The 16,239-nt window shown below is 56.5% G+C and overlaps 3 protein-coding genes across 3 annotated transcripts in view; all 3 read left to right on the top strand.

Annotated features, from left to right (window-relative positions):
- Window positions 1–1,390, top strand: part of VOLCADRAFT_108632 (uncharacterized protein) — a gene marked incomplete at its 3' end in the record, with an annotated part of 4,570 nt that extends 3,180 nt beyond the window's left edge. The window contains exons 2-3 of the mRNA XM_002959444.1: window positions 414–561; window positions 1,051–1,390. Coding sequence (XP_002959490.1) covers window positions 414–561; window positions 1,051–1,390 — 488 coding nt within the window. The remainder of the gene's footprint in view (window positions 1–413; window positions 562–1,050) is intronic.
- A 4,767-nt stretch (window positions 1,391–6,157) lies between these two features.
- Window positions 6,158–8,350, top strand: VOLCADRAFT_108631 (uncharacterized protein; the record flags this gene model as incomplete). Its single annotated transcript, XM_002959443.1, has 2 exons — window positions 6,158–7,609; window positions 8,023–8,350. 2 exons carry the CDS (start codon window positions 6,158–6,160, stop codon window positions 8,302–8,304), a joined length of 1,734 nt encoding a protein of 577 aa, XP_002959489.1. The 3' UTR covers window positions 8,305–8,350.
- Window positions 8,351–10,586: 2,236 nt separating this feature from the next.
- Window positions 10,587–16,239, top strand: VOLCADRAFT_108630 (uncharacterized protein; the record flags this gene model as incomplete). The annotated part of the gene is made up of 8 exons (XM_002959442.1): window positions 10,587–10,647; window positions 11,572–11,639; window positions 11,906–12,580; window positions 12,863–13,071; window positions 13,548–13,878; window positions 14,566–14,810; window positions 14,890–15,151; window positions 15,225–16,239. 8 exons carry the CDS (start codon window positions 10,587–10,589, stop codon window positions 15,444–15,446), a joined length of 2,073 nt encoding a protein of 690 aa, XP_002959488.1. The 3' UTR covers window positions 15,447–16,239.

Genomic DNA, 16,239 nt, shown 5'->3' with positions numbered 1-16,239 from the left:
CGTTCAGTCGGCGGAAGGGAAGCAGCAGCAGGAACAACAGCAGGAATCAGGCCAGAGCCGGAGGCTGCTGGTGCTGCAGGATAAAGGCGGTGGACAGGCCGCCGAGGGTCAGGACACCAGGAGCAGTAGTCGCAGCAGCAGTGGCGGCCAAGACGCCAGCGGCGGCGGCAGCGGCAGCGGCGGCGGCAGCGGCTCAGACTCCGTCAATAAAGATAGTGATCGCGATGACAATGATCGTGGCAGTAGCAGTAGCGATGGGACTCCGCTGCTGCTGCTGGAGCTCAAGGACTCCGCATTAAGGCCCGATTTTGCGGAGCTGCTGCACAACCTCACCCGCGCACTTGGTATTCAGGGACATGTGGGTCTGTGGCTTCCGAGGCTGGAGCCCTTATCGCTGTCCTCTTCCTCTTCAGTGGGACGGCAGGAGGGATCAACAGCAGCAGCAGGAGGAGCAGCAACAGCAGCTGGCGATCAAAGCTATGTTGAGGTGGAGGCCGTGGGGAAGCACCTACAGCTGCTGGGCTCGGGGCTGCTGCGAGTACTGGGTCTTCCAGATACCCGGTGGGACAGCTGCAGATGGGGTCAGGGCTGGGCGTGTGCTTGGGACTAAGGGGGTTGTGTGTACCCATGTGTGTACCTCTGCATCTGTGTGTGTGTGTGTGTGTGTGTGTTTAATTATCTCCGGAGCCGCCGCGAGGGCAATGCCGATGTCACGGTGGTACACGACTAACTTTACCTCAGCGAGCTATGTCCGCATGTGTATCTATGTGGGTCTGCAAAGCACTAGTTGGCAAGCCGGGTAGGTGAGACTGTGTGTCCGGGCAGTAACTTCCCTGCCTTATCTTCTGCATCGGTATATGGGCGCATTTATCTCCGACCGTCTACCCTTAACCCCCCCTGCCTGCCCTCATTCGTCACTCAACACGTCCTGCCGCGCACCTGCACCCGCCGCGCGCATGGAACGACGTTCCAAACCCAATCACGTCCAATTTCATACATCCCCGCCCATTCATTCATCCCTATCTGTGTCGTTTTCCACCTGACTGCCAGGCGCCTAGCCAACGGCACCCGGGTGCCAGTACAGCTGGAGCTGCAGGCTAGCGATGCCGATGCGTACGACATCTTTGGGCCGAGCATCAAGCACCCGGATGCCGCGCTGGCGGAGGTGGCGGCGGCGGCGACGGCTAGACGGCCCGTGGTGACGTGGGTGGTGGACTCGAAGGAGGACGCGGCGCGGGCTGCTCGCGCGGGTGTGGGCAGTATCGTGTCAAACGACCCGCGGGTCATGCAGAGCTGGCTGCGGTCCACATCCCAAGCCTGTAGCGAAGGAGCGGGGATTGTGGCCGGGGTTGGTGCTACCGCGGCAAGCGGCGGCGGTGGCAGCAACTAGTGTATGAGGGAGGAAAGAGGGTGGGCATCCTTGTGCTTGGGGGCGAAATCCATTCGTGGCCGTTCCGATGGGATGGGGGAAATTGCGGCGGCTTCCACGTAAATCAAAGCACGGTACTGTAACTCTGAGCCGTTGCTGCCTCCGGTGGCGACTAACAGCTTCTTTTACTCTGCGTTGGTGTGTTGAGAACCATAACCTGAGACCTCGAAGCTTGGAGCCTTTGAGGCAGCGAAGGTGGTTGACTGCTTCCTCCTCCGTAGAGGTAGCAGAAAGGGATACGTTCCAGCATCCTCGGCAGACCCATTTTATGGCCTCCAACATACTCTGTTGACGATGGAATCCCTTTTCCGCACAAATATCATTATAGGCTGGGCATTCCAGTAAGACGGCCTGGATCTGGTGCCATCCAAACACATTTACAAACGCCTGTTAAAACACACCAGCACACAGAAACAAAGCTTGGTACCGCATCAAGTGCGGTGAAGCACGTTTGCGCCTGGCATACTCTTCAAACAAGGGTCCTCCCTTTGATGCCTAAACAACAGGAATACGTTTAGAGGTTCGGTAAGGGTGACTGATGAATGTGTTCGGCGACTAGACGACCCGCTATCGAAATACAGCAACGCAAGTACAAGCATAGCAAGTACGCTGCCAATGGTAAGCTGCTGCCACCTGGACTGATGGTGGCGTGACGCCGAGTGCTGCCATCGTGTTTGTGCACCTAGGAGAGGGGGTTGCGGTCGTGCCCGAGTACAAGCTTCCCGTCAGGCTTTTAGCAACATAGATAGGCAGTGGTCAGCCCATATCCGCAACGACACAAGAGCACCATGGCCAGGCATTAGGGGTCAAGTGGAAATCATGAGGCGAAGCTGACAGTCTCAAATCAGGGTGGTACAGGTTATACATGGTCTCCTGTGGCGCCAGCGGCCGGGGTGGCGATGCCAGCGGCGGGGACGCCGGCGGCGTTGCCGTCGCCAATGCGGGCGGCAGTGGTGGTTGCGGCCAACACAGTGTTTCCAATGGTGGCGGAGGCGTATGCGGTGTTGTCGGACAGTGCCAGTCGCTGTGCATATGATCTACGACGTGCTCGTGTTGCCCTCAGCAACAGACGCCAGGGCGCTAATTGAGAGGAAAAGAGGTATAAAGGAAAACTGAGCGATATATAGACAAAGGAAAGGGAGGAAGAGTGGGAGAGAGAGAGATGTGTATAGATGGCGCCCAGGGGCCATCCATCTTGTTCCGAGCAGTTGATGGTTGCTGTTATGGTTGCCGTATTACGGTTGCGGTTGTTTGTTGACCGAATAGCCTTTGGCTTGGTCGCATGCGTTGCGTCTGATGCACTTGCATGGCTGGGGCTGCCAGTTTCAGTCGTCTTGCAGTTGGGAGTTGACAGTTAAAAGTTGGAGGTTTGCGGGACCAAGACGCTAGATGTGAGACATGGAAGTTGGGAGGGGCTTTCTGACCTGCATGTGTCGTTGTCGTTGTCGTTGCACCCGCCACATTCGCCATTCGCCACCACACAACTGTGAGCGACAGGAGGTCAGAGGTGGCGGAGAATACTTTGCTGCATAGAGCATAAATGAGGCGAGGCGGCGGAAGAGGGCCACCGAGAAGTGCCTCTCCAGGAGACAGAAACTTCGGGTGGCCACAGTGGTAAGAGGAGGTAATGGTAATGGTGGAGGAGGAAGAGGAGCAGGCGGAAAAGGAAGGTCCAGGGGGCTGGGTGAGATAGCGGGGACACAAATCTGATGTGGGTCAACTGGATCTTTGAAATTCGGAATCCAAATCTGGAGATGACTATCTGTCTGGGCTCGATGGGGACGGGTGTTCCTTCATTAATGAACTCCGTGGGCCGCCGGCAATGAGGTCAACTTACCGAGGGCTTTGCGGGTTAAGGCGAGCTAATTAAGTTATTGAACATAAGCGTTATATTTCGGACACGCGACACACAGAGCGACATGGAATTTTAAATAACAAGGGACAATTAAAAAGAAGAAAAAGCAGAAGGAAAAGATAAGAAGAAAAGGTCGAATTGAGAACCGGCAGAGTGTCCTGCGGATTGTTGATTTCTGAAGTCAAAGAGCCCGCCACCGTAAGGGCCGGATTAGTTGGGGCGAGCATCCGTATGATACGAAGGGCTCACTTACAACCTTTGTAACGCTCTCAGCCTAAGCGAGCCCCACGCACCATGCACGGCGTCCCACCCTCCATCCCCCTGCCAACTTAAAACACCCCCGGCCACCCGCGCTCCGCGCGCCCCCCTCTCTGCCTCGCCTTACTCCTGCTCCCACCGTAAACTCTCCCCATTTCGTATCTCCAACTCTCTCACTCTCGTCTCCGCGTCCCCCCGACCACCCCCGGGTGGTGCACCCGGGCACACGTTATAAGTCACCTAAGTTGGCCCCGCATTGCTCCTCCCTCTCCCGGTGGGAGTCCTTCCGATGTCTTGTGTTGTTCACCTTCGGACGCCCCTGTCCCTCTCTCGCCCTTATTGTGCCTCTGCGTGACCGTCGATTTCCCTGCTGTTTCATGGTCGCCTTAGAATGTAATACGCCCGCACTTTGTAACGGGGACTCCTGGCCACCGGCGCCCGTACCAAAGCTCCTGGCCGGGATAGGTGGGGTACGAGCGGCAGGTCCCACTCCTCCACGACCGGCAAGGTCTTGAGTAGGGCCACCCACCACCGTGGCCACACTGGGAGAATGACAATGCAGTCCAGTCGCTCGTTCCGCACTTTGTTCAGCACCTTGCCTGCCTGAGAGAACGGGGCGTTGATGTACAACAATGGCCTAGGGTTGTCCTCCCTCGGGGCCCAAAATTGCGTGAGTGCATCTACACCCGTGCACCCTGGGTTCCATGTAAGCGAATAGAAGTTCCCCCGCACTTTGGCATTCGTGGCATCCGCGAAGCAATCCACCGTCGGTCGTCAGCCCTGCAGGTAAGGACGACTAACCACTCGCTCATACAAGTGCGCCGCCTTCTGCGATCGTTGTTGACATACTCCTACATCGCCACGCCTATAATCCGGCAAGCCATCACTGCGGGTTACTCAAGAATGCTACCTCCTGCAGCCTCTTGTGAACCGAACTCAGTGGACCACCGCAGCGGTTTGCTACAAGCGCAATGCCTTCTGTGGTCGCTGTCTACAAGTTCCCATATCAAACACTTTCGGTTCGGCATGCCGCTGCGGCAGGCTTCCTAATCGCGTTGCCTTCCACAGCCGCTTGTCATGTATTTTGTGCCGCACTTTGCAGACCACCACAGCAGTTTTCTACAAGTGCACCGCCTTCCGTGGTCGCTGTCTATATCCTCCTAGGTCACAACGCCTTCAGTTCGGTGTGCCGCCGCGGCGGGCTTCCTAATCGTGCTGCTTTCCACAGCCGCTTGTCATGCATTTTTGTGCCGCACTCCGAGGACCGCCACAGCAGCTTTTTTTTTTACAAGCGGGCCGCCTTCCGTGGTCGCCGTCTACACACTCTTAAATCACAAAGCCTTCAGTTCGGTGTGCCGCCTCGGCGGGCTTCCTAAGTGCGCTGCCTTCTGCAGCCTCTTATCATGCAATTGGTGCCGCACTATCGGACCGCCGCAGCGGCGTTTCCTTCCGCTGTCACCGTCTATATGCTCCTAAATCAACGCCTTCAGTTCGGCGTGCCGCCACGGCGGGCTTCCTAAGCGCACTGCCTTCCGCAGCCGCTTGTCACGCATTTTGTGCCGCACTTAGCGGACCGCCGCAGCGGCTTTTCTACAAGCGCCCCGCCTTCCGCGGTCGCTGTCTAAGTGCTCCTACATCACAACGCCTTCAGTTCGGCGTGCCGCCTCGGCGGGCTTCCTAAGCGCGCTGCCTTCCGCAGCCGCTTGTCATGCATTCTGTGCCGCACTTAGCGGACCGCCGCGGCGGCTTTATGATATAGCTGTAGCCCGTCCACACGTCCGAAGGCTCCGGGTCCGTCCACGCGTCTTGACTTCAACCTTCGTTTGCTTGCAGATTTCTTGAAGCCATCCTGTCTGCCTGTTTTGCTCGTTGTTCTTTACGCATTCGCACGTAGGGTAGCTGTTCTGTTGGTCAGTATCCTGCACCGGGCTGTCTGGCGACTCGCGAGGATACCAGAGTAAATCCGGCGAACTCAAGACAAAGGACGCCAACCAAGCCACTCGCAACCTCTTGCCAACCAAGAGCTTCTCCCGGCAAAACGGACTCCCAGCTAAAGCCTCGCCAACTGCGGGAGGCCGAAATAAAAACCACCTTTCCTACTAACCTACGGACCTCGCGAACCCAACTAGACTTCACCCCGCCCACCGACAAGCAACGGGACCCACTATTCAGGTGCCTCTACTCAAGGCCGAACCAACCCAACCACCCGCGCGGTGCCCGCGCGCTTCACTTACTTGCATGGATGCCGTCGTCCCGCAATGTCGATCCGCGCGCCGCCGTTGTTGTTGTCCTCTCATATATAAGAGACGGCGTCCTATTGTAGGCAAAACAAAAGATAGAGGTAATACTAACATCGCTCGTCAAGCGATTTGCGACAACGACTTTCTCTAGTCTTTCTAGTCGTCTATTTTCTGTAACCTGTCTTAATAAAGCTTAGTTTGTATCTGTTGTATGACTCTGCATTCTGTGCTGGAATGGCCAAACTCCGACTGTCTCGTACTGGTGTGGTATCCGGGGTTGGCATAGGGCCCTCCGTACTTCTGTATTTGGCACTATCTCAGACGTTGAAAGTGTCGACCTTGTCTACTTGTCTTTTTGTTTTTTAGACTGAAAACATGAATCCTGACGAAGGTCACAGTTGGGATAATTTAACGGCGGACATTGTCGAGCGTGTTGTTAGCTTCCTGGATCCAAACGAGGTTGTATGTACCGTCAAGGAAATCAATAAGGCCATGACGAGCCAGTTTCGGGAAAAAGTAGCTATCCGGCTGTCGCAGCCCGTACCCCATCACGCGTTCAATAGGCACTGGAGCCGCCCGGAGGCAGTTCACAACTTCGTACGAAGTAAACGCCGAGAGCTTCTACTCCTGACGGCCCGCAGCGGCAGCCTGGCCAACCTGCAGGTCGCCGTCAAGGCAGCGGGCTGCGAGCTCTCCTCGGAGGTCTTCAAGGCAGCAGCCGAGGGCGGCAATATTGAGATGTGCCAGTGGCTGCAGGGAGAAGACTGCTTCTTCCTTTCTGAGAATGCGGCAGCAGCAGCTGCCCGAAGTGGCCATCTGGAAACGGTCCGGTGGCTACTGCAACAGTTGCGTGATTTTCGAGAGCTACAGAATGCTGGTTCCCATGCATTTATGGCAGCCGCCTATGCCGGTCATCAGACTGTGTGTGAGGGGCTCCTGGAGGACGGTACTCCGTTGAAATACTGGACGGGTCTTCCTGGTGCCGCCCGTGGTGGCCATGTGGGCCTCACACACTGGCTCCTTCAGCGATTTGAGCTAGAATATGGGTCAGTGTCGAGAGTCCTATGGTCGTTGATGCCCGATGTTGTCAAGGAAGCTTCACATGGCTTCGACCTGGCGGCATTGCAGGATCTACACCAGACCTTCCTGAGGTATGGCGGTGATAGTGGCAACTATGCCAGCAGGCTGCTAACCGGCTACACCCTTGCGGAGGCCCTGGTGAGCCCCACCCCCGACTGGCGGGCCAAGGTGGAGTGGCTGCAGGCTCAAGGCTGCCGCCTCGATGGCAAGCAGTACATCAAATGGGAGGCCATTGCCAGCCTTCCGGATGCTGTGGAGCGGACACAGCGGCTGCTTGTGGAAGTAGAGCTAGAGGCTGTCGTAGAATGTATCTTCATCAGCGCCGTGCATGTTGATAACCTGCCCCTGATACACTACTTGCGAGTGGGGAGGGACTGGCTTCCAGAACGCACGAAGGAGGCTGTGGTAACAGCAGCCCGTGCCGGCAACATGGCGCTGCTGGTCGAGCTGGTGACCTTGGGCTGGCTTCTTGATGGGTGGACTGTGCTGGCCGCAGTTGAGGGAGGTCACCTGCACATTCTTAAATGGATGGATGCAGGTGTTGTTCGGAAGCACATGCAGGAGCTCATGCAGCAGCACCAGGCTGTGTTGAGTTATGCAACATCGTTTGGTAGTGTGGAGGTCGTGGAATGGCTGCTAAATGAGGTAGACTTGCCCTGGAGTGGAGAGAAGCTTCTTAATGCAGCGGTGAGGGCAGGCAGTCCAGCAGTATTGGAGTGGCTTGTGGCCCGGGGCGTCCCCATGGGGGTGAGTGGCTTGCTTGCATGAGTTCGGGTGCATGTTCTTGATGCGTGCTGCTCAGCTCTACTGCTCATCACTGAATGTATGCCACGCACTGTCTGGCATATGCTGGTGACTTGGCCGATTTCAATGTGAAGGACCTCTCATTCTTGGCTTTCATCCGGTCTGCATCATTTCTGCTGCTGACCTCTGGACGGGATGGTAAAGGACCTGTCACTAGGTTTCCATTTGACTGTCTGATGGTCTGCATTTATGTATTCGGAATGTAGTGGTGATCATACACTCTGGCGCACGCAGTCAATTCATACACATGCTGGGAGCACATTTCCAGCATCTCGAGAGGCCTTTTCAGCCGCCATCTATTACGGCTGTTTTCTCGGGAACCAGCTTCATGCGCCTCGCTCGTTGCTATGTTGCAGGATGATGGTGAGCTTTACATAACGGCAGCACACTGTCACGACCTGGTCATTCTGTATTGCCTGAGGCAGCTTGGCTGCCCCTGGGGCCCCGGCATCTTCAGCCGAGCGGTGTACAGCAGGCGCCATGGCAGTACCGTAAAGGTCCTTCAGTGGCTGCATGCCGAGGGCTGCCCGGTGGACTGGGAGAAGGCCAGGAGCCGGGCCAAGAACCGAAAAAAATTTTGTTGGGATGAAAACGCTGATGCTGTTCATGCCTACATTCAGAGCATAGGGCCGAGGTAGCTGTTTGGACAAGCCAGGCTGGATTGTTAACATGTACAAGGTCTCGATACCAATTGTAGTGGCTGGCCGCTGAAAAGGCCTCTCGAGATGCTGATGAAGCACTTCACGCGTATTTGTGGTTGTTCAAGGTGCCGTACAGGGTACCAGCTACTTCAGCTCCCCAGTGCTCCTTCATCGGGTTGATGAGAGACACACACACTCCCTCACACACACAGATATTATTGCAACTGTTGCGCAACCAACTAATACGATTGCCACTGCAACGGCAACGGCAAGTCAAAAAGGTATTCTACAGAGGTAGCAGTAGCAATAGCAGTACCAGGAGCTGCAGCACATGTGCCCACCTCCTCCAGGGCAAGATGACTGATGTAATGTTGGGCCGCCGCCCTCTCGCCCCTCTCTAATCCGCCGCCCAGTTGATAACATCGCTCAGAAGTTCTGAGCGGGTTCGACACCCCGTACGGGGCCCGTAAGTTTTTGGCCTTTTTTCGGTATCCCCGTAAGGGCCCGTAGGACTTTTCGGTGGCTCTCGTAAGGATTTTGGTGCGTGAAGCGCCCCCGTACGGGGCCGCCCCCGGACCGGCCGAGGGCCGGTTACGGGGGCCTCCGTAAGGATTTTAAGGATTTATAAGAGGCCGTACGGGGCCGTAAAGTCCCCCGTGGGGGAGAGGACGGACCGATTGCCGACTGCCGTGCAAGGTTGTAGTACCCTTTGACCATATAAAGGATAAGGCCACACACTTGGCAGACATAATTCATATTGCAATATTTAACTACACTTTTCATAGTACTTTTATAACTTCTGGTCTGTAACATCCAGCGATGGCAGACAAGGAGTCGTCAGGAGGTGAACAAGGGCCTCCTAAGCCACCGCCCTCCTTAGCGCGCCAGCTTAAAATTGTCGGACCTGAGTGTGCCGTGTCCCCGAGTGTAATGGTTCACGAGAAAATAACGAAAATAACGATTTACAGGGCAAAAAAATGCAAAGCGTCACTTTCCACAGCGTTTCGGCCAAGGACAGTGCCCCCGTAAAGGTTTTGCGGGGGTTACGGGGCCCCCCCTAAGGTTATCGGCGGTACAGGAGCCTGGTACGGGGGCCCCTCCGTAAGGAAAATTTGGGAGGTACGGGGGAGCCCGCAAGTTTCAGGAAGGTCAGTGTCGAACCCTGCTCAGAACATTCCTCCTTTCTAAGCAAGCAGGCAGGCGAGCAACACCTCTGAAAACTTCAAGATATTTAAAGCGTATTGAGATTGCACTAGGCGAGGGGGGACAACGCTGCAAAGGTTGTGTGGGCTGCCTCAAAAAATCCGGATTAGAATAACAGGATCCAAAATTGGTTTCCCGTTTGGGCTTGTTGTGTGTAACCGACAGCTCAGCAGGATCAAGTGGCTCACAGTACTGTACCAGCTGTACGCGGCATAAATCCATCGCGCACAACGAATTTTGGACATGGGTGAATCATTGCATGCGAGGGTCCCTGAACTCGGCAAGTCGCCAACAAGTATTGAATAAGGGACTGCGCAAGCGCAGCAGCATCAGCAGTAGCAGCAGCATCAGAAGCAGCATTTCGGTCTTGAGGATCCATTACCGCATGTAGGTCTTCCGTTGGTCGGCGAGTATTGGAGGAAAATGCGACATGAAATTTGAGGGAGAAGGTTGAGGGAGAAGTGATCATTAACGGTGATGCAACAAATCAAAAGGAAGTGGAGGAGGTAGAGGAGGAAAAGGAGAAGAAAACAGAAAAGGAAAAGCATCAACCCTCGCCATCAGGGAGCAGAACAGAACTCAACAATCCGCAGGACACTCTGCCGGTTCTCAATTCGACCTTTTCTTCTTATTTTTTCCTTCTGCTTTTTCTTCTTTTTAATTGTCCCTTGTTATTTAAAATTCCATGTCGCTCTGTGTGTCGCGTGTCCGAAATACTATAGTATTACGCTTATGTTCAATAACTTAATTAGCTCGCCTTAACCCGCAAAGCCCTCGGTAAGTTGACCTCATTGCCGGCGGCCCACGGAGTTCATTAATGAAGGAACACCCGTCCCCATCGAGCCCAGACAGATAGTCATCTCCAGATTTGGATTCCGAATTTCAAAGATCCAGTTGACCCACATCAGATTTGTTGCCCCACTATCTCACCCAGCCCCCTGGACCTTCCTTTTCCGCCTGCTCCTCTTCCTCCTCCACCATTACCATTACCACCTCTTACCATTGTGGCGACCCGAAGTTTCTGTCTCCTGGAGAGGGACTTCGCGGTGGCCCTCTTCCGCCGCCTCGCCTCATTTATGCTCTGGTGGCGAATGGCGAATGTGGCGGGTGCAACGACAACGACAACGACACATGCAGGTCAGAAAGCCCCTCCCAACTTCCATGTCTCACATCTAGCGTCTTGGTCGCGCAAACCTCCAACTTTTAACTGTCAACTCCCAACTGCAAGAGGACCTGCCAACTGAAACTGGCAGCCCCAGCAATGCAAGTGCATCAGACGCAACGCATGCAACCAACGCCAAAAGCTATTCGGTCAACAAACAACCGCAACCGTAATACGGCAACCATAACAGCAACCATCAACTGCTCGGATCAAGATGGATGGCCCCTGGGCGCCATCTATACACATCTCTCTCTCTCCCACTCTTCCTCCCTTTCCTTTGTCTATATATCGCTCATTTTTCCTTTATAGCTCTTTTCCTCTCAATTAGCGCCCTGGCGTATGTTGCTGAGGGCAACACGAGCACGTTGCAGATCGTATGCACGGCGACTGGCACTGTCCGACAACACCGCATACGCCTCCGCCACCATTGGAAACACTGTATTGGCCGCCACCACCACTGCCGCCCGCATTGGCGACGGCAACGCCGCCGGCGTCCCCGCCGCTGGCATCGCCACCCCGGCCGCTGGCGCCACAGGAGACCATGTATAACCTGTACCACCCTGATTTCAGACTGTCAGCTTCGCCTCGTGACTTTCCACTTGACTCCTAATGCCTGGCCATGGTGCTCTTGTGCCGTTGCGGATATGGGCTGACCACTGCTTATCGATGTTGCTAAAAGCCTGGCGGGAAGTTTGTACTCGGGCACGACCGCAACCCCCTCTCCTAGGTGCACAAACACGATGGCAGCACTCGGCGTCACGCCACCATCAGTCCAGGTGGCAGCAGCTTACCATTGGCAGCGTACTTGCTATGCTTGTACTTGTGTTGCTGTATTTCGATAGCGGGTCGTCTAGTCGCCGAACACATTCATCAGTCACTCTTACCAAAACCTTCATCAGCGTCCAAACGTGTTAGCACTCCGGCAGCTGACGACAAGGCGCTTTGCCACGCGCTGTCGCAAATCCAGGTACGGTGGAATGTATTCCTGTTGTTTAGGCATCAACGGGAGGACCCTTGTTTGAAGAGTATGCCAGGCGCAAACGTGCTTCACCGCACGTGACGCGGTACCAGGGACCTTGCTTTTTTCCACTCCCCTTGTGCGCTGGTCGTTCAGCTGTCCAGGAAAAAGCGATCCTGAATGCAGCCCCATATGGTACACCTGGATGCCATACTCCCCCCGACTGAATGCCGTCCCCCCAAAACCCCTTTCCATGACGCAATCCACACACGCAGGTATGTAGCCACCGAGCCTCACTGGGCTCCAGCGACAAGGGCATTGACGCGCCCTTTCTGGAGCGGCTCTCCCGCCTAGCAGCCAGCGGCATCACCTGTTACGACGTCGACGTCGCCGCCACTGCCGACGGGCAGCTCGTAGTCGGCTACCCCAACCACATCATCACCGAGCTCCGGGCCGCAGGCCGAGGCGCTGCTGCTGCCGCCGCCGCGGCGGCGGCCGCGCAAGGCCAGCCATTTCAGGTGGACTCCGTTTCCTGGAGCGAGTACGTGGCAGCGGGTCTGGATCAGCGTCACCCGCTGCTGCAGGACGTGCTGAGGGTCTTTGCGGAGATGGTGTCGGAAGACGCGAAGAAGAGGAAGAGGAAGCGGGAAGAGGAGGAACAGCAGGGGGCCGCGGCGAAGGAGGAGGGACCTGAGGGCGGAGCGGGCGCTGGAGTAGGAGGGCAGGGGGATGGTGTGGGAGGAGGTGTTGCGGGAGAGACCGAGGCGGGAAAGCAGGGACAACAGCAGGAGGAGGGGAAGGAAGGCGGGATGGAGGGCGCTTCGGGGCAGCAACAGCAGGAGCAACAGCTGCAGCAGGAGGGGAAGGAGGACAGGGCGCGTTCCAAGTCGGCGGAAGGGAAGCAGCAGCAGGAACAACAGCAGGAATCAGGCCAGAGCCGGAGGCTGCTGGTGCTGCAGGATAAAGGCGGTGGACAGGCCGCCGAGGGTCAGGACACCAGGAGCAGTAGTCGCAGCAGCAGTGGCGGCCAAGACGCCAGCGGCGGCGGCAGCGGCAGCGGCGGCGGCAGCGGCTCAGACTCCGTCAATAAAGATAGTGATCGCGATGACAATGATCGTGGCAGTAGCAGTAGCGATGGGACTCCGCTGCTGCTGCTGGAGCTCAAGGACTCCGCATTAAGGCCCGATTTTGCGGAGCTGCTGCACAACCTCACCCGCGCACTTGGTATTCAGGGACATGTGGGTCTGTGGCTTCCGAGGCTGGAGCCCTTATCGCTGTCCTCTTCCTCTTCAGTGGGACGGCAGGAGGGATCAACAGCAGCAGCAGGAGGAGCAGCAACAGCAGCTGGCGATCAAAGCTATGTTGAGGTGGAGGCCGTGGGGAAGCACCTACAGCTGCTGGGCTCGGGGCTGCTGCGAGTACTGGGTCTTCCAGATACCCGGTGGGACAGCTGCAGATGGGGTCAGGGCTGGGCGTGTGCTTGGGACTCAGGGGGTTGTGTGTACCCATGTGTGTACCTCTGCATCTGTCTGTGTGTTTAATTATCTCCGGAGCCGCCGCGAGGGCAATGCCGATGTCACGGTGGTACACGACTAACTTTACCTCAGCGAGCTATGTCCGCATGTGTATCTATGTGGGTCGGCAAAGCACTAGTTGGCAAGCCGGGTAGGTGAGACTGTGTGTCCGAGCAGTAACTTCCCTGCCTTATCTTCTGCATCGGTATTTGGGCGCATTTATCTCCGACCGTCTACCCTTGAACCCCCCCTGCCTGCCCTCATTTGTCACTCAACACGTCCTGCCGCGCACCTGCACCCGCCGCGCGTGTGGATCGACGATGCAAATCCAACCACGTCCAATTTCATACATCCCCCCGCATTCAACCATCCCTATCTGTGTCGTTTTCCACCTGACTGCTAGGCGCCTAGCCAACGGCACCCGGGTGGCAGTACAGCTGGAGCTGCAGGATAACGATGCCGATGCGTACGACATCTTTGGGCCGAGCATCAAGCACCCGGATGCCGCGCTGGCGGAGGTGGCGGCGGCAGCGACGAAGGCGACGGCTAGACGGCCCGTGGTGACGTGGGTGGTGGACTCGAAGGAGGACGCGACGCGGGCTGCGCACGCGGGTGTGGGCCGTATCGTGTCAAACGACCCGCGGGTCATGCAGAGCTGGCTGCGGTCCACATCCCATGCCTGTAGCGAAGGAGCGGGGATTGTGGCCCTCCAATCCAACCCTCCAACCAACTGGGTTGGTGCTACCGCGGCAAGCGGCGGCGGTAACAGCAACTAGTGTATGAGGGTGAGGAGGGGTTGCGGCTACCGGGGTAGACTGAGGGGGGCTTGCAGAGAGCGTATGAAAAGCATGGTAGAGCGAATTTAGATAGAGCGTGCGTGAGGGAGGAAAGAGGGGTGGGCATCCTTGTGCTTGGGGGCGAAATCCATTCGTGGCCGTTCCGATGGGATGGGGGAAATTGCGGCGGTTTCCACGTAATTCAAAGCACGGTACTGTAACTCTGAGCCGCTGCTGCCTCCGGTGGCGACTAACAGCTTCTTTTACTCTGCGTTGGTGTGTTGAGAACCACAACCTGGAACCTCGAAGCTTGGAGCCTTCGAGGCAGCGAAGGTGGTTGACTGCTTCCTCCTCCGTAGAGGTAGCAGAAAGGGAAGAGTGAAAAGCTGCCTCGTTCGTTAGACAGTGGGCGCCACGTCTCACCGTGCACTTCACCCACTCCGGCACCTGGAGTGCGCACAGGGTGCCCATGGGTGCCGATCCCACGGAGGCACAGCGCATCGCCAGCCCTGACGTGGGCCCGTGTACGGGCCACATCCAAGGGCAGCGAGCCGCCAATCCCAACGTTGGACATCGCATCGGTGGCGCTGGCATCACAGGCCTGCCGCCACGGGGACCCTCCTCTCTCGTGCACTGCCGACCCAGCTGCAGCAGCGGCAGGATGATGCCGCCCGGGGACGCATGCCATCAGGTGGTGTGTGGGACTTGGGCGAGATTGACACCACGGGTGGCCAGGGGCCCGTGGTGTCGTGGAAGTGCAGGCGATGTCAGAGCAGACATAGCATCGTTAGGTGCTGTGCGTGTGGGTCCTTTGCGAGGCCACAGCTGACAGAGGGTGGAGGGAAGTGCTACACGTGCGAGCAATGTGACGACTATGACTTTGGATTCCAGTGAGTTGCGTGACAAGCTGAGCTTCACTCGTGTGACATATGGTTTGTGCTGACCCAATTGGTGTGTACCTATGTACAGGTCAGCAGAGATGGCACGTCTCTTAAGGGCAGAGCAGCTTGTCCAGGGTTGTGGTTCACAGTTTCGACAGATGGCCAACTCGTTGCTGGATATTCAAGAGAGGCGCCTGTATAGTTGCCTGGGATTCGGGTCGTTCGTGCAGTATGTGTCTGAATCGGGTAGAATTGATATTGCACCGAGATATGCACAGGCTTTGGTAGCGGCTGCTCGTTTTTTGCGGTTGCTTTCTGCCACAGACGTTGTGCCTAACAGTGGGCGCCAGGTCCGTCCACTTACAGCTCTGCCACCTTGCGATGCGCTAGGGGCATGGCGCCTTGCTGTGGCACGCTCTGTAGCCGAGTCACGACTCCTGGGTGGGCGGCTCGTTGAGCAATGTGCATTGGAGGTCACAGGCAGGAGCCGTTTGCTGCGGGGTACTGGCAGTGACAACAGCAGCAGCGACATGGATGTCAGCGATAGCGAGTCTGGTGAGGGAGTCCATATGGTTCGAAGTGGAGGGGGTGGGAATGTGCGCCTGTTTCTCTCCAGTGAGAGTCCGGAGTGGTTCACCCCACTGAGTATCATAGAGCTGGTGCACGAGGTGTTCACTCCTGGCGGGATCAACCTGGACTCATGCTCGTCCGCGGCTGCTAACACACGTGTTGGGGCGACAGCGTATTATGATATGGAATCCGATGGTCTGTTGGAGTGCAACGCGTGGATGGGCAATGTGTTTGTCAACCCGCCTTTTGGGGTGCACGGTGGTGCAAGCTATCAGAGCCTGTTTTTCCAGAGATGCGCAACGGAGTACATGGCTGGTCGCATTCACCAAGCAGTACTGCTGCTGAAAGCCGCTGTGGGTTATGCGTGGTTTGATGCCATACTGCAGTGGCCTGTCTGTTTTCTGCGCCAACGTTTGGCGTTTGTGCGTAGGCAATCTGGGAGTCAACAGCAGGAGGGAGGACCCCTGACATGGGGAGTGCGGGTAGCCAATCCACATGGAAGTGTCGTGGTTTACATGGGCCCAGACGTGCAACGTTTTGTGTCAGTGTTTGGTTGCATGGGCGGAATACCCGGGGCGACTTCATGGGCCACGCCCCGCCCAACGGAGAGCTCGATGGATTAAGGCATAGATTGCATATGGCGAACATATTCTTCTTGGCAGACATCTGCATTTTCATTTGTTTTCAATGTAGCTCGTGGTACTGAGTTTAGCGGTGTATCAGAGATTTGTCATTGTTTCCACCCGAACCTATTCATGCATAGGAGTGTTGTGGGATAAACTGGACGAACGGCCGATGAAGTGTGGTGGGAAAACCAGTGGGACCTCGGCGGCTGACTGACTGGGTAATGCAGTCGTGGCCCTGAGTG

Source organism: Volvox carteri (assembly GCF_000143455.1).
Source record: "Volvox carteri f. nagariensis unplaced genomic scaffold VOLCAscaffold_252, whole genome shotgun sequence".
NCBI lineage: Eukaryota > Viridiplantae > Chlorophyta > Chlorophyceae > Chlamydomonadales > Volvocaceae > Volvox > Volvox carteri.
The sequence above is the reverse complement of the archived record's forward strand: the minus strand, read 5'-3'. Positions and strand labels throughout refer to the sequence as shown.